We start from the raw sequence: 21,615 nt of genomic DNA, 5'->3' as shown, positions 1-21,615 counted from the left end.
TTTAGTCAAAATTAAACACATGTTGGATAACCAGGCTAGATGCCAATATTAGGGGGAATTCACTCTATACTAATAATATATTCTTATTTTTCAGGTTCAAGAATTATTTCCGAATATTCCCTTATCTGCTATAACTGATGATTTGAGAAGTACAAGATCAGTGGAACAAACAGTGGAAAATGTTCTCGAGGGAAGACTTGTAGCTCCCCCTATCTTCAGGGAACCTGAAACATCTGTTAGAAGACCTACGCCAATGCTACATCCCTCGACTGCTTTTACCAGTGAAGATATCAGCACAAAAAACTGGGACGAATACAACACAGAAACAGTTGAGACGTAAGTGTTTCCTGATGCGTAAGAAATAAACATATACTATTGTTTTCTTATTTTCTAGTGAAGACACATTGAATTTAGGGAGTAGATTCTCCAAGTCGTCGCAAGAGAGAGAAAAAATACTACAAAAACGCAAGGAAAACTTTATTCATAGGGCAAGAAAGAGGTATATTGAAAAACATAGGGCTAACTTAAATCCTCATGCAGATTTGCAAAGTTGAATTGCACAATTTCGATTTCTATAAGGAGACTTCGTTGAATTGAAAGTGTATGAAGATATGAAAAGAAAATTTAAAGTTGTTTTCAAAGGATGAGTATTTATTTGAATGGACTAGGGATTATTATTTTTCCCTTCTTTATACAAAAATGGCAGCTGGAAAAAAGAAATGTTGTAGCTGTGATCTCAAGAAAATTATACCTCTTTTATTTTCTATTTTTTTTTTTGTTATTCTTCAAAAGTATTCAGTTGGGGTTTTAGATGAAATAATTCTGATTAAATCGAACTACCATGGACTTGGAAATATTATTGTATATTCATGTGGGGGGTTTTATAGAATAAACTTATTATTATGATTTCCAATTATCATGTTTTAAATCTTCTCTATATAACTTATATCTCATTTCATCTCAAATCATATCTGAAGTTGTGATTGCAAGATTTTTCTGATTTTGAATAACCTCTTGAAATAATAATTTATTATCATATTTACCATTGCAGTACGAGTTATTTGATCTGTATACCTCTTATCTATGTTTTTAATTTTTGAAAAAATTAAACAATTTCAATTGGGGAGCCATAAGATACAAATTCAATTTATTATCACTTCATCATAAACTTTAGCTTTAAATTCATATCATTCTTTTATTTTGGAAACTGTATCATGAATGAATAAATTTTCAACAGGAAGCTATTTTTGTAATGATAATATAACTTCAGTTTCAACTAAATTAAGCTATTATGATGAGGTGTGTTCAGATAAAACACTTGCACTGTAAATTACTTCAAAATTCATTTCTTGGATAACTTGCCGATAAGGCAATTTTCTAGAATGTTGGATGCTTTGAAATTATATTTTTCATTACAAGTTAGAGAATACAAGTCAAGATTCAATGTGTTGAAAGTGGTCATCAAAACTCAATGACTGAATAAGAGGGCCACCTTCTACCTTTGTTTATTTTTATACGCTAATGAGAGTAAATAGGCTGTGTAAAGTGGGATGTCATAAACTGAGTTCCTGAAGAACAATTGTTATATTTTTTCACCATAGTAATTATTAACATCTTGACATAGCTTATTTGATCGATTCAGTTTTAAAAACATTTGATGCATTTAAATTAAAAACTGTCACATTATAAGACTTATTTATTGTCAGAGTATTTATTCTGAGGTGTTTTTTTTTTGTCAGAAGGTAGAATTCATCAAGATGAATTACATACTTCAACAAATATTGCTCATATAAAATATGCAACTTGGAGATGATATCAGTTGTTTCCGGCTTTTTAAATTTTTTTGACTGAAATCATCAAATAGTTCAGTGTTTATCAAACAGTTCATGCAACTGTTGCTTGACTAAAATAAATAACTGCGATTTATTTCCTTAGGATCATTTGAAATCTTTAGGATATCGCAAAGAACAGATGAAAACTGTTTTAGAATTGAATCATCACATTTAAAGTGCCTATGGAGTTATTCTTGGACAAACTGATTTTTTTTGTTGTTGTTTGTATTCACATGTTATAACATTGGAAAAAACTGTGCGCACATCAAACTAATGGATAACACTTCGAACAACTCTGCGAATAATACAATTTGGATAAATTTTATTGGTGAGCTTGTGAATTTTCTTATGACTATTTTGAAAGGTTTATCTTTTTATCGCGAGATAGGTATACATGTTCTCTCAATTTTAATTTGATTTCAGGTGGAGTTCCGGTCAAAATAACACACAATTTAGGGTTTATTTTATCAATGATTTTATCATCTTTGTCATTTTGCATATTTTATATCGGCAATTTTTTGTGAAGTAGTTCATTTCCCACCTTCTAAGAAAAGTGTTTTCGAAAACACCCTGTACAAATATTGTAACATAATCCATCCAGCAGAATATAATTCTTCATTTGTTTAAGCTGAAACTATATCAAATCAAGTTGCTTAAGTGTAATGTTTTTTGTAAGGTGAGACTTAGTCAAACACAACTGTTAACATTCAAAACCTTTTTTTCTATAATTCATAATGTTGAAATGCATGAATGTAGTTTTCTAGTAATTATGAACATCTACTGACTATTCGATTGTTCAGAAGAAAGATAAATGCTTTTCGAAGTGTTATGACTGAGAAAACTGTTTTATATTATGACCATCGTCCATTGCTTGAAATGACATGCATTTTAAGTGTAGAATTCGACTGAATGTAATTTATTTAAGGATTCTATCCTGAATTGGATGTTACTAGGTGCTGCAAAGTATAGTAAGTTATATGAAATTCAAAATGAAAAACGTAATTTGGCGCAAAAACAGTTTCATATGTTTAGGTACTTAATAACAATGAAAAATAATTGCATAATTCAGTATATCTTCATTTAATTCACGTATCTATCACTGGATCAACTATTTTGACTGAGCAAGTTTAGAATTTATTGAAGATAGTAATATGTAATTGCCATGCAACTAATAGTGAGCCAGATATTTGAGGCGTAAGTTTTGTATTTCTTACACATACTTACTTCACTGTACTTATGTATTTTAGCAGTCTTTATTCTAGTTCAATTATTGTATTACTGTAATAAATTGTTTAGAAGTTTACTTTTTGTTTTTCTGATTGAATACCTCCAGTGTACATGGTTGACAAACCATGGTCGTTCAGGATGTAAAATTTTATGAAATAACGATAAATTAGCATAATTTGATCATTTTCAATAGTGTTAGTATTTTTTTATATCATTAAAATTGTTATTTCAAGAATTGTAATGAATTCCAGCAACAAAATTTAATAAACATCAATATTTTTGTTTCCAAGGGAAAGCAGCCACAAAACAAGTAGTCAAAGTGCCTCGTTCCAACTGAGTATAGCACATGCTAACTTGTCAAAGATAATGGTTCAATCTTCAGAGCTGAAAGCGTAAAGTTTCAATTTTGAAAAGCTTTCTTTTTTGAAATTTTGTGTATATAATGAGTAAATAATTACCTATTCTTTAAGGGTAACAACATTTTACAAAAAAGAAGTGATTTCCATAAGTGTCATCTATGTAAATAATGCATCTTTAGGCTGAAGGGACTAGGGTTTATGGCCAACTGCCATCTCAATGAAAGCGGTTATTGTTATTAACTCCTACACCAATTATGTAATTTTCTCCTAAAATGCATTAAATTAATATTTCAGTACAAAAAAGTCCTTTGTGACAAGTTTGATAGGTATCTATTGAAAAACATCGCTGTACAGAGCTCAAACTGCTGAAGTCCCTTAATTTTTTCAGCTTAGCAGGTTCTTTAGTACGAATATGTGATCGATTATGAGTATACAATAACCTATTCATTGAAGCTGACAACATTTTACGAAAAAAGTGATTACCATAAGTGTCATCTATGTAAATAAATCATCTAAAGGCTGAAAGGACTCAGGTTTATGACCAATTGACAGGTCAATGAAGGCAGTTCGTAATGAATCCATCCAAAAATTTTCCATAAGTGTCATCTATTTCTTCATGATATCAAAATTTTATTTTTTTTCGCAAAATTCCACAAAATTCAAGATGTAACAGCTCCAAGTTCTTTCAGGAAACATTTAATGGCGGATAGCTGTGCAAGATACTTCGTAATTTCAAAATAAGGAATGAAATGCAATAAACATAACTGATTATATTCAAACAATAAAATTGTTTGTTTGTAAAAACGACTTTTCATTCTACTATCAATAATATTCATTAGGTTGTCTAGAGCCAAATCAATACAAAAACAACATCACAAATAGGTGATTACTAAACAGTATACATAATTACTCTATGAATAATATGAAAATAATTCTCATTTAAAGTTGAAAAATTATAAAGAAATATATTTTTTCTACTACCTTACTAGAAAACTTCATTTTCGACACATAAAGAAGGGAGGAAAATTAGCATTTTCCTCCAAGACTGATAAAAATTAAGACTTTAAATGTAGTAGAAAAAACTATATACATACCTCAGAAGAAAAATGCTTTTCCTCTCTTGGTATCTAAATGTCTATTTCAATAAAGTTAAACTTTTGATAGAATAGAATAATTCAATAAAGATTGCACACAAAACTTATCGCCGTTTAAAGTGCTCGATACTGTTGGAATTTCTTTTAATCAAAATTACAATCAGTTTCATTCTGAATAAGAGAAAAATTCAAGATTCCCAAAACGTGAGTACAAATATTGCAAATATTGTTAAATATAATATTGGGCTTATATATTCGTTGTAAATCAGAAAAAGGCAGTCGAATGTTTTCTTTAACATAAGCGTGTGAAAAATATCCAATTTTTTCAGTTTTTTTAAATAATTTAAGGTTCTACGAACTATCGAATTTTTTTCGGATTTTTTTTCAGATGTCGCGGATTTTTTGACATAGAATTCGGTTTTTTTAGTGGAGTCGCATTGGCAACACTGACTTTTAGTCTTCAATTTTATCTGCCTATATATTTCAAAAAAAGCGCTTTTTCAATGTCATCGAATTCATATGGCTCGACCTAGACCTAGACTAAGATGTCTAAAAACCAGGAGTATGAACTGATTAGCTTTTGTTTTGCCAATTTTGAGAATATTAGTTAAACTTCGTTATGTCAACTGTAGGTAGCGCTATCAACAAGTTAAGATTCTTGTTATTTATTATTTACGAGTTTGGTGCCATTATGTACCTATGTATATCTTTCATTATATTTACGATCTATGGAAGTAATTCTTCTAATTGAAATACCAATAAACTCTCTCTATTACAAATATTTGAATTCATTCCAGTAAACGTTTCGTGTTTTGTTTCACGACTCTGCACGATTATACTCGGTTACACGTCGCTTTTGATTGGTCAGTATCGGGTTTTAATTAATGTATCCAAAATCAAAAACAACAGAAAAAAGATCGAAATGAGTGCTAACCAAAGAGTATTCACCACAGAATACTAAATGTATATTCACAGTATAGACCTAGTGTCCTAGCACAGACTAACTAGTAATCTGTGGTCCTAGTATTATGTTTCATATGCGTCATGCCAGAATTTCTCTCTAAGGGCCTGTCCATTTGATATAAGGTTTATGGTAGGGATGGGAATACCGGTTACTCACTAGTCGCGTTACATTCGCGACCGCTCCAGAAAAATACCGCTCCAAAATACCGCGATTTTGTAACTGTGGTTACAGGTAACAAAACCGTAGGCGATTGCAACTAAGTTGAGTACCAGCGACGGAGGAACGAAGGAAACGAGACCGTTGGTATACCTAGACTATTTGTGGACTGTCCGGTTGGATAATAATTCATTGTTCATTGAGTTTCTACGTAATTTAAGAAGAACGTATGCAAGCATAACAAAATCATAAAACCATAAAAATGTTTTGGTGGCTCAGAATAACAACATGGTTAGAATCTTCGAAGGGCAACTCATTAAAAACAGATGGTATAAACTCCATTGGAAATATACCATCATCGGGTAATCTAGGTATTACGTGAAAGAAATTATAGCTGGAATTTCATTGGCAAATTGATTGAATATTACAAATTGATAGAAACTCATTTCACATATAGTAATATCTAGAATCGTTATTTTACAGAGAATTTTTAAGTATATTTGCATTTCCGATTGAGAATAAGGTTGAATTGTTGAAAGTGATCTCGGACTAACTAATTAACATTTGCTACAACCAATTTTTATCGAAGAAATAATCAAAAAATATTAAAAAAAAACATCGAAAATATTGAAATCATTAATCGAATTGTTTACTTCTAATTCTGGAAAATACTATGGAAATCAAATATATTCCATTAGGCACTGAAAACACAATGGCAAAAACGATTTTTACGAAGTTACAGGAAGGTGAAGTAATTTCTCCTCGTTGAACATGGCGCAAATGAATGAAAAAAAATTGACAGCACTGACAGCAGGAGTTTTTGGGTGATCATAAATGAATTTAGTTTTGTAAAAGGCACTGGCGTACTATTTTTTTTTCGATGTTATTATTCGAAGTCCGGTGCCGGTACGCCGTAACTATCGTTACTTTGGAACCGGTTACTTTACGTTTGTGGAACGCGCTACTACGTTACTCAAAAATACCGTTCCAAAATCGCGGCATTGAAATACCGTCACCGTCTCATCCCTAGTTTATGGTACTCGCACAGTGCACAGTAGAGATAATACAAAACAAACATTTCTCGATTTGTACTTGTACATATTTATTTTCACAATTAAAAATTTACGAAGTGTTGGAAGTCAGAAATGGAAACATACTCAAAAATTTTCCTAGATGAAAGTACTCATCACAAAGTAAAGATGGAAATGGGAGTAGATGATGAAAGCTATGAAAAAGGAAATTCATTTGACTTGGGGTAAGTATTCATTATTTTTCTTGATACTCAAGACCAAATTTTAACATTTTTCACTTTCACTTTTTTCATTATGAGAAAAATAATTCTAGAAAGGACATGGCTTATTGTCTCTTCAGTTGAGCAGATGTGTTTTTGCGATTTTGAAAGTTCTAATTATTTCTACACTAAACTGGTTTGGTATTTGTTCTGTTTGTAGTTTTCATTCTGTAATTTTCTCTTGTAAGTTTTTTAGCCTGATGAGGAGTCCATAGTAAGCTCGAAACTGATCTTCAAAAAAGAGTCTGTTGTTTGCCTTTAATCCGATCAAATTCTATGGGTACATAACCTTGGATATTTTTTGCCTAAAACAGTTTTGGTTTCCGATGGGCTTGAGAATTTGATATTATGAAGATTTTTTTATGCTCAATCCCTAATTGCAATCAGTTCCTCACTAGATGACCCCAAAACTGAGATATTTCGAATTTTTTGAGACAAATTATGGTTCAAATCTTTTTCTTGTCGAATAAGCTTCATAATTTGATATCTTGAAGAATTTTCGATGTTGTTTGCCTTTAATCCGATTGATTTCACATATCATGTTTACAGGGCAACTCCCTATTAGTCTTAATCTCTTGATTTTAATGAAAAATGTCAGAATATGTTGACTATCTCTTTTGTGTTGAATAATATAAAATATTTAGTTACAATATAATGATAATTTTCTCTATTTTGAAATTGTGAAGATTTGATCCTTAAGATTTCAATAATTTCTATGAAATAAAGTCTTATTGATTATTGTATTATGAGATATTGAAATTTCTCTTTCAAAGTCTCTAACTAGGAAAATTAATGTAATCAAGCAACAATACTTTTCACAAAAATGTCACACTTTGTGAAATATTCCTTTGAAATATCTTTTTGAAAATTTGATTTTGTAGAAGAACACTTTTATTTTTTTTATAAGAGTTTATTTATCAGCAATCAGAATACATCCTATGAACTAATTTTAAGAAAATAAAATAAAACATGTCGTGAAGATTTTCTCCCCATTAGGAGAATCTCTTAGTAGTCCATCAGGTCAGTTGGCCATTTCCTTTGCAGTCTTCTTGTTTCGTTGACTTGTGTTAAAGGTTGTGAAAGGATATTTGTGTGTACTTCCAGTTTAGACTGATATTTACTACTTCTTGTTTTTATGACATCCTGAACAGAGGGTATTTTCAGATCTTCATGAAGTGTTTGATTAGTAACATACCATGGTGCGTTGGCTTTCATACGCAGTATCTTAGACTGGCACCTTTGGATGATAGCTATATTTGACTTGCTCGCGCATACCCAAATTTCAATTCCATACGTCCAAATTGGAGTTAAAATTGTGTTGTATAAAAGAATTTTATTTTCTAGAGACAGTTTTGACTTTCTCCCCATAAGCCAATAGATTTCTTTGATTTTGAGTTCAACTTGTTTTCTTTTTTTTTTGATGTGCTCTTTCCAAGTAAGTCTGGTATCTAAGTGGAAACCTAGATACTTGGCCGTTTTTGCTTCTGGTATTACGTTGCCATTCAGGTGAATTGGTGGGTATCCTTCTTTCCTCAAAGTGAAGTCTACCTTTTTTGATTTTATTTCATTCATTTTAATTTTCCATTTGCTGGCCAGAAGATAGAGGATTGGACCCAGTACACTTCCCTGAGGAACCCCGGCTTTAATTGGGTAATTTTGAGATGTTTCCTCGCCTATTTTTGTCCTGAATTCTCGATCCGTAAGATATGATTTCAAAATGCTGAAATACTTTAGAGGAAAAGTAGTTTTGATTTTATACAGTAACCCAGCATGCCAGACTTTGTCAAAAGCTTGACTTACATCTAAAAATACTGAGGTGCAGTATTGTTTATCTTCGAACGCTTGATTGATGACTGGTTATTCTGTGAGTTTGTTCAACCATTGAATGTCCTTGCCTGAATCCAAATTGGTGAGAGGGAATCCATTGGTCATTGGGAATGTCTGTCTCAATCCTGCACAGTATAATTCTTTCAAGCAATTTTGAGATCGTTGATAATAGGCATATTGGTCTGTATGACACTTCATTTGGCGGCTTACCTGGTTTTAACACCATGATTATTTCAGCTAACTTTAGCATCTTTGGCCAGTGTTTCAGTCTTATAATTGCATTAAAGATGTAAGTTGATAGTTTCACTGCTATTTCCGGAAGTTCTTTGATCATTTTTGGTGTTACCCCATCTATACCTGGAGCTTTTAGGACGTTCAAATAAGCGATTTCTTGTTTTACTTCATTTAGTGTGATTGGTTCTATTTTGGGTACATTGAGAGGAATACTGAGAATATATTCTTCGATATCTACGTCAGTTACTTGGTCATGTGGTGTGAACACTTTGGCAAGGTGCTCTGCAAAAAGATCTGCCTTCTCTCTTTCGCTTCTGGCCCAATTACAGTTTGTGTTTGTTACATTTTTGAGTGGTGCGACTCGTTCAGTTGGTTTTCTTTTTGACTTGATTGGTTTTCATATAGAGCTGTCATACCTATTCAAGCCAGCTACATATTCGGCAAATGAGTTTTCTTGTAGGTCCCTCAGTTTGTTTTTAAGATCTCTGCTAATCTGGTTGAATATTCTTTTGTCGTTTGGGGCATGTGTTATTTGCCATCTTGATCTTGCTCTTCTCTTAAGAGCAATCAATCTTTTAATTTCTATAGATATTGACTTTGTTGACCCACTTTCTTTCATGGTTGGAGTGCTGTCTATAGCTGACTGTTTTAGGATGTTCGTCAACATTTCTAGCACTTCGTCAACATCAGATGGAAATTTGAGACTCACTGATGGATTACCTTGTTGCTCCACTTTGCTTCGGTAGGTTCCCCAGTTGGTTTTGGAGTTGTGAAGTTTTGATCTGGCCTTCCTGTCCAGGGCAAACGTTCCCAATGATGCTATTATTGGGGAGTGATCAGATGACAGATCATAGGACGATTCCACCAATATGGTAGAATCGTTATCACAGCTTTGTCCCTTGTTAATTCCCTTTAGAGTGTCTGCATAGCTTGGTTTTTTGTTGTTGTTCTGTTGTTTGATTCCTAGGCTCCGAATAATGGTTATTTGTTGTTGTTGATGTCATTATTGGCTGTTGTACGTTTAGTCTGCTGTTCTGGTTATTGGCTCTTGTCAGTATTGCATGATAAAATTCGCATTCCTTATAGTTCGCTGGATGGGGTCCATCACATAGCGCACATTTTGCCGGTGTATTGTTACTTTTCTTGAAGTTTTGGGTGCTATGTGCTCCCCCACATTTCACACACACAAATGGTCTGTTGCAATAGGTCTTGGTGTGCCCATACTGCTGGCATCTCATACATTGTGGTAAGCTTTTGACTTTTTTTGGCGGTTCGATCTGCACTACTCTGTTCTGGATTCCACGTACCTTGTATATTTCCTTATTGTTACCTGACGGTTCCAAGTCTACAAAGAATAGGTTCAATGGCTCTTTTGTCACTCTGCTCTTTCCATTGTGGATGTTCCTCACTTTGTGACCCTGTTTAGATAGCTCATCCTTTATTTCCTCTATATTTGTTGAGAAATGGAGATTTTCAATTACTACTCTGAATGCTCTATTTTCTTTCGGTTGATAGGTGTGATGCACTATGTTGTTCTCCCTCATGTGGTGTACCATTTTGCGGTAGTCATCTGGGGTTTGGCAATTCACTTTTATGGTGTTGTCGGCTAGGGTTTTTGTTGTAAAATTCTTCAGCTCAGATTGGAGGGGGTTTTTGTATTTTGGTCGTCTGTTCTTTTGATTGGCTTGTACTTTCTTCCTCGATTAATTGACTGAACCTGTTTCTTGTAGGTACTCCCTCATTGTTTGCCGTACTAATCTTTCTTCTCTTGGTTGTTCGCTTCGTAACTTGCCAAGTTATTTTAGTGTTTGAGGCAGGAAATCCATGAAATTCCTCATCACTAGTAGATGACAAAATAGAGTAGCTGTTGTTTTGTGAGGCGGGAGTTTCCTCTGCTTCTTCGTCTTGATTACTCATTTCAATATCTGTGGATTTCCCAGCTGGTAACATGTTTTGATCTTATCTCCTCTTATCCTTATCGGCATATGTGGATGTATTTTCAGTTGAAATTTGTTTATTTTCAACCCGATTTTCCGCGGATTGCGGAAATATTTCAAGGAAAACACCTCCCTTCTTTTAATTAGTTAACAGTGTTTTAAGAACTGTAAGTTTTTCTTCACCAATTTTTTTAAATTCACTTTTGGCACTTTAATCAGCAATTAAACTCCGAAATATCTTCTAACATGTATACTCACACACACATTCAACTATATAAGAACACTTTTGAATGAACATTTTCAGCGTTTGTTGAAATTGTTTTCACTTCAAACCTCTTATAATTGAAAATCAAAATGTTACAATTATTTTTTGGTTCTAGATTTCAGTACACGACTGATGGGGGGCATATTGATGAAAAGACTGAAATCATGGATATTGCTCATCATTACACTGATGAGAATGGAATAAGATCGTCTATTAAATATGAAATAGGCGAGTTTGCTTTGAACCAGAAGAACAATCTCGAAGGGTATATAGCTGCTGTTCATTTAAATGACAAAGAACATAAATGTCACTTATGTGAGTTTGCAGCCAATCAGAAATTTCAACTAAAACATCATTTGGATTCTGTCCATTTGAATAAAAAAGAATTTCAATGTCCATTATATGAGTATGCTGCAAGCATGAAAGAAACCCTCCAAAATCATATAGATGCTGTCCATTTGAATAAAAAAGAACATAAATGTCACTTATGTGATTATGCATCCAACCGGAAAGTTTACCTCAAAAATCATTTGGATTCTGTCCATTTGAATAAAAGAGAACATAAATGTCACTTATGTGAGTTTGCAGCCAACCAGAAAGTTCACCTCAAAAAGCATTTGGATTCTGTCCATTTGAAGAAAAAAGAACATAAATGTCACTTATGTGATTATGCATCCAACCGGAAAGTTTACCTCAAAATTCATATTGATTCTATCCATTTGAATAAAAAAGAACATAAATGTCTCTTATGTGATTATGCATCCAACCAGAAAGTTCACCTCAAACATCATTTCGATTCTGTCCATTTGAATAAAAGAGAACATAAATGTCACTTATGTGAGTTTGCAGCCAACCAAAAAGTTCTCCTCAAAAAGCATTTGGATTCTGTCCATTTGAATAAAAAAGAACATAAATGTCACTTATGTGATTTTGCATCCAACTGGAAAGTTAACCTCAAAATTCATATTGATTATATCCATTTGAATAAAAAAGAACATAAATGTCACTTATGTGATTATGCAGCCAACCAGAAAGTTTACCTCAAAAATCATATGGATTCTGTTCATTTAAATAAAAAAGAACATAAATGTTACTTATGTGAGTTTGCAACCAATCAGAAAAATAACCTCAAAATGCATATAGATTCTGTCCATTTGAATAAAAGAGAACATAAATGTCACTTATGTGATTATGCATTCAACCGGAAAGTTAACCTCAAAATTCATATTGATTCTATCCACTTGAATAAAAAAGAACATAAATGTCACTTATGTGGTTATGCAGCCAGTCAGAAAAATAACCTCAGAAGGCATATAGATTCTGTCCATTTGAACTCAAAATAATTACCTGTGTGATTATGAAGCCAACCGGAAGGTTTACCTCAAAATTAATATGGATTTGTCCATTTGAATAGAAAAAGATATACTTAAATCTTACTTATGTGATTATGCAGCCAACCAGAAAGTTCAACTCAAAAAGCATTTGGATTCTGTCTATTTGAATAAAAAAGAACATAAATGTCACTTATGTGATTATGCATCCAACCAGAACGTTCACCTCAAAATTCATATGGATACTGTTCATTTGAATAAAAAGAATATAAATGTCACTTATGTGATTATGCAGCCAACCAGAAAGATACCCTCAAAAAGCATTTGGATTCTGTCCATTTGAATAAAAAAAGGACAGAAATGTCACTTATGTGAGTATGCAGCCAACCAGAAAGTTCAACTCAAAAAGCATTTGGATTCTGTCCATTTGAATAAAAGAGAACATAAATGTTACTTATGTGATTATGCAGCCAACTAGAAAGTTCAACTCAAAAAGCATTTGGATTCTGTCCATTTGAATAAAAGAGAACATAAATGTCACTTATGTGATTATGCAGCCAACCAGAAAGCTTACCTCAAAAAGCATTTGGATTCTGTCCATTTGAACATAAAATAATTACCTGTGTGATTATGTAGCCAACTGGAAAGATTACCTCAAAATTAATATAGATTTGTCCATTTGAATAGAAAAAAAAATAAATGTTACTTATGTGATTATGCAGCCAACCAGAAAGTTCAACTCAAAATGCATTTGGATTCTGTTCATTTGAACAAACAAGAACATAAATGTTACTTATGTGATTATGCAGCCAACCAGAAAGTTCAACTCAAAATGCATTTGGATTCTGTTCATTTGAATAAAAAAGAACATAAATGTCTCTTATGTGATTATGCATCCAACCAGAAAGTTCACCTCAAACATCATTTCGATTCTGTCCATTTGAATAAAAGAGAACATAAATGTCACTTATGTGAGTTTGCAGCCAACCAAAAAGTTCTCCTCAAAAAGCATTTGGATTCTGTCCATTTGAATAAAAAAGAACATAAATGTCACTTATGTGATTTTGCATCCAACTGGAAAGTTAACCTCAAAATTCATATTGATTATATCCATTTGAATAAAAAAGAACATAAATGTCACTTATGTGATTATGCAGCCAACCAGAAAGTTTACCTCAAAAATCATATGGATTCTGTTCATTTAAATAAAAAAGAACATAAATGTTACTTATGTGAGTTTGCAACCAATCAGAAAAATAACCTCAAAAAGCATTTGGATTCTGTCCATTTGAATAAAAGAGAACATAAATGTCACTTATGTGATTATGCAGCCAACCAGAAAGCTTACCTCAAAAAGCATTTGGATTCTGTCCATTTGAACATAAAATAATTACCTGTGTGATTATGTAGCCAACTGGAAAGATTACCTCAAAATTAATATAGATTTGTCCATTTGAATAGAAAAAAAAATAAATGTTACTTATGTGATTATGCAGCCAACCAGAAAGTTCAACTCAAAATGCATTTGGATTCTGTTCATTTGAACAAACAAGAACATAAATGTCACTTATGTGATTATGCAGCCAACCAGAAAGTTCAAAATTCATATGGATTCTGTCCATTTGAATAAAAAGAACATAAATGTCATTTATGTGATTATGCAGCCAACCGGAAAGTTTACCTCAAAATTAATATGGATTCTGTCCATTTGAATAAAAAAAAATGTAAATGTTATTCATGTGATTATGCAGCCAACCAGGAAGTTCAACTCAAAAAGCATTTGGATTCTGTTCATTTGAACAAAAAAGAACATAAATGTCACTTATGTGGATATGTTTCAAGCGTGAAAGAAACCCTTAAAAGATATATAAAACGTATCCATTTGAATGAAAAATCTCAGAGTAAAGGAAACATAGGGGTGGCCTTAAACGTAAATAGCGTTATATTCTAATCAATTGTAACAGTATTATGATAAAGTGAGGTAGGAAAACAACAAACCTGCAAAATTGACAACTAGAGGTGCAGTGAACATTCCAGTGGCTCGATTAATTGTTCCTTAGTAAGGATTTATATTACAAAAATCTATATTTAACTTGAATACAGGATATAAGTGAATTTTTATATTCCAAAATGAAAACTATCAACAGAGCGGAGACCAAAGCCGAAAAGTCTACAACAAAGAGGATATTGCGAACAACTGAAATGAAGACCCTAGAAACAATAACAGGATACAAACTGGCAGACAGAATGGTAAAGATCACCAGGGACTACAAACCCCTCAGAAGAAGATCCATCTGACGACCACCAAACCAATGGTGAGATAGCTGGCAATCCACGTCACACAAAACATAGTCCAGTGAAAACAGGCGATACACCCTTCTCAAAGAGAAGATGAAATTGAAAACTTGCTAGTTCTATAATCTTTTTGAGAAATAATATCCATTTTATAAGTTATTTTAGTAGGTTTCTTATGAAAACAATATACAGAAAATGAACTCTCGTATAATACAATGTTTTGTTTTAATTAGTAATAAATAAATATGGCATTGCATACCCTTACCTTATTTCATGCGTAGTTTCAATTCATTGAAGAATTTTCCAAAATGAATATTAACCCACGTTAAGATTCTTTATACTGATACCATAGCCTTCCCCAAACATCGTACAGCTAAATATGAGTCCTCACCGAGCTTTATGGGCATTAAATTGTACAGTGCATCCCATTTTGGGTGAGACTGCCAGGTTTCTCGCTTGTTATTTAAGATAGAGCCTTGCGGTTTTCACGTTCCTGTCCCACTTTTTCGTGAAACTCAAGTTGGTCTAATCAGATTTTGCATAACTGTTTCCGTTCAAGAGATACAGGGTGATTTTGGAAATTGATACTTTTCGGACCCCTCCCTTATCTCCGAAGTTATTAAAAATAATGCTGAGGTAAAAACTACGTCTTAATCAGAATTCTGCGTAGAATCCAGTGGCGTACTCAATATTTTTTTTCGGGGTATGGTTTTGAAGATTCAACACAAACCTATATTTTTAAAAAAAATAGAACACCCTGTATATGATTACTTCGTTGAATTCGTTATTTTTTTCCCTTCAAAATGATGTATGATACTATATAGGTAGGATGTTCAGAAATGTTAAAAAAACACTAAAACATCAAATAATGATATTTTAATTTCAGAGCTCTACCATCAATATTAGCGGAGATATAAATGTTTTTCGATATCACCATTTTTACAATTTCCGCTTATAACTCGAAAACAGAAGTAGGTGGCCAAAAATACTACACTTGTTAGTTTCTCAGAAAAAGAGACCGAGAATGGGGTATCAGATTTTGTCTATCTCATCTGGTTTAAAAGTTGTAGTGCTAAAACATCGAAATTTGCCCACCCTGTACGTGTGTATTTAATCTCATATTGCTTTCAGGGGCTTATGCATTCTATTGAGAATGCTTTAATGTGATTAAATATGTTTTGATGTTCATTCGTTATTATGTGCATTAACATTTCCATCTCAACTCTTCAAGAGTGCAATCCTAAAAATATTCGATTTTATTGCAATAAACTGTTAGAATTATATATCTTGTAATTTTTTTCCTGCATCAGAAAAAGTCTGTTCAGGACAAGAATTCGAATATTTCATTATCTTTTCGAATATTGCGTCTTCGCATTTGATCTTCTAGATTCAAAATCCTGTAACTCACAATGCATTGCAGGAAGCTATACGCAAATCATTTCGTTAAATAATAACGCAAGATGGCAGCACCAGAGAAATCATATTGCAACCATAGACCTATAATAATAATAATGTTATTATAGGTCTATGTATTGCAAATATTGTTCAATATAATATTGGGCTTATATATTCGTTGTAAATCAGAAAAAGCCAGTCGAATGTTTTCTTTAACATGAGCGTGTGAAAAATATCCAATTTTTTTAGTTTTTTAAATAATTTAAGGTTCTATGAACTAGCGAATTTTTTTCGGATTTTTTTTTCAGATGTCGCGGTTTTTTTGACATAGAATTCGGTAGTGGAGTCGCATTGGCAACACTGAATTTTAGTCTTCAATTTTATCTGCCTATATATTTCAAAAAGGGCGCTTTTTCAATGTAATCGAATTTGAAGATTTCATATGGCTCGACCTAGACCTAGACGCCAATAAATTCAACTTGTAGTACTACGACAAAATATAACTATTATACATTCTATGGTTGAGATCACAAAATATTAGTAAACGTGCTAACCACAGAACACTAACCATCAAGTGCTCTACTTATCTATGGTGCTAACCAAAGAGTCTTCACCACCACAGTTACAGTATAGACCTAGTATCACAGACTAATCTGTGCTAGTATCACTATCATGTTTCATATGCGGCATGCCAGAATTTCTCTCTAAGGGCCTGTCCATTTGATATAAGGTGTATGGTACTCGCACAGTGCACAGTAGAGATAATACAAAACAAACATTTCTCGATTTGTACTTGTACATATTTATTTTCACAATTAAAAATTTACGAAGTGTTGAAGTCAGAAATGGAAGTCCTAGATGAAACTAATCATCACAAAGTAAAGATGGAAATGGGAGTAGATGATGAAAGCTATGAAAAAGGAAATTCATTTGACTTGGGGTAAGTATTCATTATTTTTCTTGATACTCTAGGCCAAATTTTAACTTTTTTCACTTTCACTTTTTTCATTATAAAAAAAATAATTCTAGAAAGGACATGGCTTATTGTCTCTTCAGTTGAGCAGATGTGTTTTTGCCATTTTGAAAGTTCTAATTATTTCTACACTAAACTGTTTTGGTATTTGTTCTGTTTGTAGTTTTCATTCTGTAATTTTCTCTTGTAAGTTTTTTAGCCTGATGAGGAGTCCATAGTAAGCTCGAAACTGATCTTCAAAAAAGAGTCTGTTGTTTGCCTTTAATCCGATCAAATTCTATCGGTCCATAACCTTGGATATTTTTTGCCTAAAACAGTTTTGGTTTCGGATGGGCTTGAGAATTTGATATTATGAAGATTTTTTCATGCTCAATCCCTAATTGCAATCAGTTCCCTCACTAGATGACCCTAAAACTGAGATATTTCGAATTTTTTGAGACAAATTATGGTTCATGTCTTTTTCTTGTCGGATAAGCTTCATAATTTGATATCTTGAAGAATTTTCGATGTTGTTTGCCTTTAATCCGATTGATTTCACATATCATGTTTACAAAGCAACTCCCTATTAGTCTTAATCTCTTGATTTTAATGAAAAATGTCAGAATATGTTGACTATCTCTTTTGTGTTGAATAATATAAAATATTTAGTTACAATTTAATGATAATTTTCTCTATTTTGCAATTGTGAAGATTTGATCCTTAAGATTTCAATAATTTCTATGAAATCAAGTCTTATTGGTTATTGTATTATATGATATTGAAATTTCTCTTTCAAATTCTCTAACTAGGAAAATTAATGCAATCAAGCAACAATACTTTTTACAAAAATGTCACACTTAGTGAAATATTCCTTTGAAATATTTTTTTGAAAATTCGATTTTGTGAAAGAACACTTCTGAATGAATATTTTCAGTGTTTTTTGAAATTGTTTTCACTTCAAACCTCTTATAATTGAAAATCAAAATGTTACAATTATTTTTTGGTTCTAGATTTCAGTACACGACTGATGGGGGGCATATTGATGAAAAGACTGAAATCATGGATATTGCTCATCATTACACTGATGAGAATGGAATAAGATCGTCTATTAAATATGAAATAGGCGAGTTTGCTTTGAACCAGAAGAACAATCTCGAAGGGTATATAGCTGCTGTTCATTTAAATGACAAAGAACATAAATGTCACTTATGTGATTATGCATCCAACCAGAAAGTTCACCTCAAAATTCATATTGATTCTATTCATTTGAATAAAAGAGAACATAAATGTCACTTATGTGAGTTTGCAGCTAACCAGAAAGTTCACCTCAAAATTCATATTGATTCTATCCATTTGAATAAAAGAGAACATAAATGTCACTTATGTGAGTTTGCAGCCAACCGGAAAACTAACCTCAAAAAGCATTTGGATTCTGTCCATTTGAATAAAAGAAAACATAAATGTCACTTATGTGATTATGCATTCAACCGGAAAACTAACCTCAAAAAGCATTTGGATTCTGTCCATTTGAATAAAAAAGAACATAAATGTCACTTATGTGATTATGCATCCAACCAGAAAGTTCACCTCAAAATTCATATTGATTCTATCCATTTGAATAAAAGAGAACATAAATGTCACTTATGTGAGTTTGCAGCTAACCAGAGAGTTCACCTCAAAAAGCATTTGGATTCTGTCCATTTGAATAAAAAAGAATTTCAATGTCCATTATGTGAGTATGCTGCAAGCATAAAAGAAACCCTCCAAAATCATATAGATGCTGTCCATTTAAATAAAAAAGAACATAAATGTCACTTATGTGATTATGCAGCCAACCAGAAAACTAACCTCAAAAAGCATTTGGATTCTGTCCATTTGAATAAAAAAGAACATAAATGTCACTTATGTGATTATGCAGCCAATCAGAAAAATAACCTCAGAAGGCATATAGATTCTGTCCATTTGAACATAAAATAATTACCTGTGTGATTATGCAGCCAACCGGAAAGTTTACCTCAAAATTAATATGGATTTGTCCATTTGAATAGAAAAAAATATAAATGTTACTTATGTGATTATGCAGCCAACCAGAAAGTTCAACTCAAAAAGCATTTGGATTCTGTTCATTTGAACAAACAAGAACTTAAATGTCACTTATGTGATTATGCAGCCAACCAGAAAGTTCAAAATTCATATGGATTCTGTCCATTTGAATAAAAAAAAAATAAATGTCATTTATGTGATATGCAGCCAACCGTAAAGTTTACCTCAAAATTAATATGGATTCTGTCCATTTGAATAAAAAAAAATATAAATGTTATTTATGTGATTATGCAGCCAACCAGGAAGTTCAACTCCAAAAGCATTTGGATTCTGTTCATTTGAACAAAAATGAACATAAATATAAATAAATATATTCTTGTTATTGTTATTGTAATGTCACTTATGTGGATATGTTTCAAGCGTGAAAGAAACCCTTAAAAGATATATAAAACGTATCCATTTGAATGAAAAATCTCAGAGTAAAGGAAACATAGGGGTGGCCTTAAACGTAAATAGCGTTATATTGTAATCAATTGTAACAGTTTTATGATAAAGTGAGGTAGGAAAACAACAAACCTGCAAAATTGACAACTAGAGGTGCAGTGAACGTTCCAGTGGCGTGGTTAATTGTTCCTTAGTAAGGATTAATATTACAAAATTCGATATTTGACTTGAATACAGGATATAAGTGAATTATTATATTTCAAAATGAAAACTATCAACAGAGCGGAGACCAAAGCCGAAAAGTCTACAACAAAGAGGATATTGCGAACAACTGAAATGAAGACCCTAGAAACAATAACAGGATACAAACTGGCAGACAGAATGGTAAAGGTCACCAGGGACTACAAACCCCTCAGAAGAAGATCCATCTGACGACCACCAAAGCAATGGTTAGATAGCTGGCAATCCACGTCACACAAAACATAGTCCAGAGAAAACAGGCGATACACCCTTCTCAAGGAGAAGATGAAATGGAGAACTTGCTAGTTTTATAATCTTTTTGAGAAATAATATCCATTTTATGAGTTATTTTAATAGGTTTCTTATGAAAACAATATACAGAAAATGAACTCTCGTATAATACAATGTTTTGTATCAATTAGTAATAAATAAATATGGCATTGCATACCCTTACTTTATTTCATACGTAGTTTCAATTTAATGAAGAATTTTCCAAAATGAATATTAACCCACGTTAAGATTCTTTCTAACACAACCCAAATTTGAGATATTTCGAATTTCGTGAAAATAAAGTACTTTAAATGGTTTTAAAAATTTTTCTCAGCGAAATCGATGCCTAATTTGGAGTTTACGACCGCGAAACCCTTAAAAAAACATAAAAATATGTTCAAATTCTGTCGATCCATTTTTTCGGAAAACCCAAGGCTATAACCTTGGATATTTTTTGCCTAAAACAGTTTTGGTTTCGGATGGGCTTGAGAATTTGATATTATGAAGATTTTTTCATGCTCAATCCCTAATTGCAATCAGTTCCTCACTAGATGACCCCAAAACTGAGATATTTCGAATTTTTTGAGACAAATTATGGTTCAAATCTTTTTCTTGTCGGATAAGCTTCATAATTTGATATCTTGAAGAATTTTCGATGTTGAATACTAATCTGCTATCAGTTTCTTCCTAACACACCCTAAAATTGAGATATTCCACTATTGATTCATAAAATTAAAGCGGCTAGCGGAATGGCTTTAAGATGGAAATTATCGTTTTGTCTATTAATATCAAATGGCTTAGTGGTGTCGATTGAGTGGTGCTACATGATGATCACGAGTTCACATCCCAGCGCACTTTTTTCCTTTTACTGTCTTATTTTGCTATTATTAACAAAATATTGTCATTCATATAAATACAAAAAATGGTTGTTTGGACAATCAAAAATAAATACATTTTTTGTACTAGTGAAAGAAATAAATATTTCAAAATAAGTCGCTCATTTTCCACTTCAGGAAGAAAGGTGATATGAGCTTTGTTGTTGAGAATGTTATTACGAATCGAAATACATGAAAAAATATAGGGTGTTCCATTAAAAAAAATATCATTTTATGAAATATTCTATGCTATATGCTACTTCGCATTTAACTATGCTACTTTGCCCATTTAACCGACATCGTAGCATCAATAGTAACGGAGTTAGCAATGGTGCCGACTTAATTTGAAACACCCTGTAATCGGTTGAATATTCATAGGTACTGAAGAACCTGCTCAGCTAAAATAATGAAGTGACTTCAGCAGTTTTAGGTCTGCACAGCAATGTTTTTCAATAGTTAATAATAATAATGACCTTTATTCATGGTAAAAAGAAAATATCATTACAGTTATAAAAACATATTGTTCACAAAGGCCTTTTTGTATTAGAATATTAATTGAATGCATTTCAGGAGTAAATCACATA

The 21,615-nt window shown here is 32.2% G+C and overlaps 3 protein-coding genes and 1 long non-coding RNA gene across 5 annotated transcripts in view; 3 read left to right on the top strand and 1 right to left on the bottom strand.

The window, feature by feature from the left end:
- Positions 1 to 3,135, top strand: part of LOC123677856 (E3 ubiquitin-protein ligase AMFR-like) — a 63,906-nt gene extending 60,771 nt beyond the window's left edge. For both annotated transcript variants that reach the window (XM_045614589.1, XM_045614598.1), the window contains exons 8-9: positions 95 to 336; positions 395 to 3,135. In XM_045614589.1, the coding sequence (XP_045470545.1) occupies positions 95 to 336; positions 395 to 554 (402 nt within the window). In that variant the 3' untranslated portion in view covers positions 555 to 3,135. The remainder of the gene's footprint in view (positions 1 to 94; positions 337 to 394) is intronic.
- LOC123677877 lies at positions 2,574 to 4,205 on the bottom strand. Its single transcript, XR_006747147.1, has 3 exons — positions 3,902 to 4,205; positions 3,518 to 3,685; positions 2,574 to 3,443 (listed from the first exon to the last, which is right to left on the bottom strand). It is a non-coding gene; the product is annotated as an uncharacterized LOC123677877 (long non-coding RNA).
- A 1,337-nt stretch (positions 4,206 to 5,542) lies between these two features.
- LOC123671109 (RE1-silencing transcription factor-like) lies at positions 5,543 to 14,815 on the top strand. Its single transcript, XM_045604791.1, has 4 exons — positions 5,543 to 5,605; positions 6,669 to 6,887; positions 11,302 to 12,133; positions 14,621 to 14,815. Exons 2-4 carry the CDS (start codon positions 6,778 to 6,780, stop codon positions 14,813 to 14,815), a joined length of 1,137 nt encoding a protein of 378 aa, XP_045460747.1. The 5' UTR covers positions 5,543 to 5,605; positions 6,669 to 6,777.
- Positions 14,816 to 15,728: 913 nt separating this feature from the next.
- On the top strand, positions 15,729 to 20,078 carry LOC123671108 (zinc finger protein 711-like). The gene is made up of 3 exons (XM_045604790.1): positions 15,729 to 17,147; positions 18,170 to 18,667; positions 19,928 to 20,078. The coding sequence occupies exons 1-3, from the start codon at positions 16,942 to 16,944 to the stop codon at positions 20,076 to 20,078; spliced, it is 855 nt and encodes a 284-aa protein (XP_045460746.1). The 5' UTR covers positions 15,729 to 16,941.
- The last annotated feature ends 1,537 nt before the right edge of the window (positions 20,079 to 21,615 follow it).

This window comes from Harmonia axyridis, chromosome 1, assembly GCF_914767665.1.
Source record: "Harmonia axyridis chromosome 1, icHarAxyr1.1, whole genome shotgun sequence".
Lineage (NCBI taxonomy): Eukaryota > Metazoa > Arthropoda > Insecta > Coleoptera > Coccinellidae > Harmonia > Harmonia axyridis.
Note: the sequence above shows the minus strand (reverse complement) of the source record. Positions and strands in the feature narration are given on the sequence as shown.

Excerpts from the sequence above, each read along its gene's own strand:
- LOC123671109 (XM_045604791.1), top strand. The coding sequence starts at position 6,778 with ATGGAAACATACTCAAAAATTTTCCTAGATGAAAGTACTCATCACAAA. Across the intron at positions 6,888-11,301 it reads GGAAATTCATTTGACTTGGG|ATTTCAGTACACGACTGATG; the intron begins GTAAGTATTCAT and ends TTTTGGTTCTAG. Across the intron at positions 12,134-14,620 it reads ATTTTGCATCCAACTGGAAA|GATATAAGTGAATTTTTATA; the intron begins GTTAACCTCAAA and ends ACTTGAATACAG.
- LOC123671108 (XM_045604790.1), top strand. The coding sequence starts at position 16,942 with ATGGTACTCGCACAGTGCACAGTAGAGATAATACAAAACAAACATTTC. Across the intron at positions 17,148-18,169 it reads GGAAATTCATTTGACTTGGG|ATTTCAGTACACGACTGATG; the intron begins GTAAGTATTCAT and ends TTTTGGTTCTAG. Across the intron at positions 18,668-19,927 it reads CGGAAAACTAACCTCAAAAA|AGCGGAGACCAAAGCCGAAA; the intron begins GCATTTGGATTC and ends AACTATCAACAG.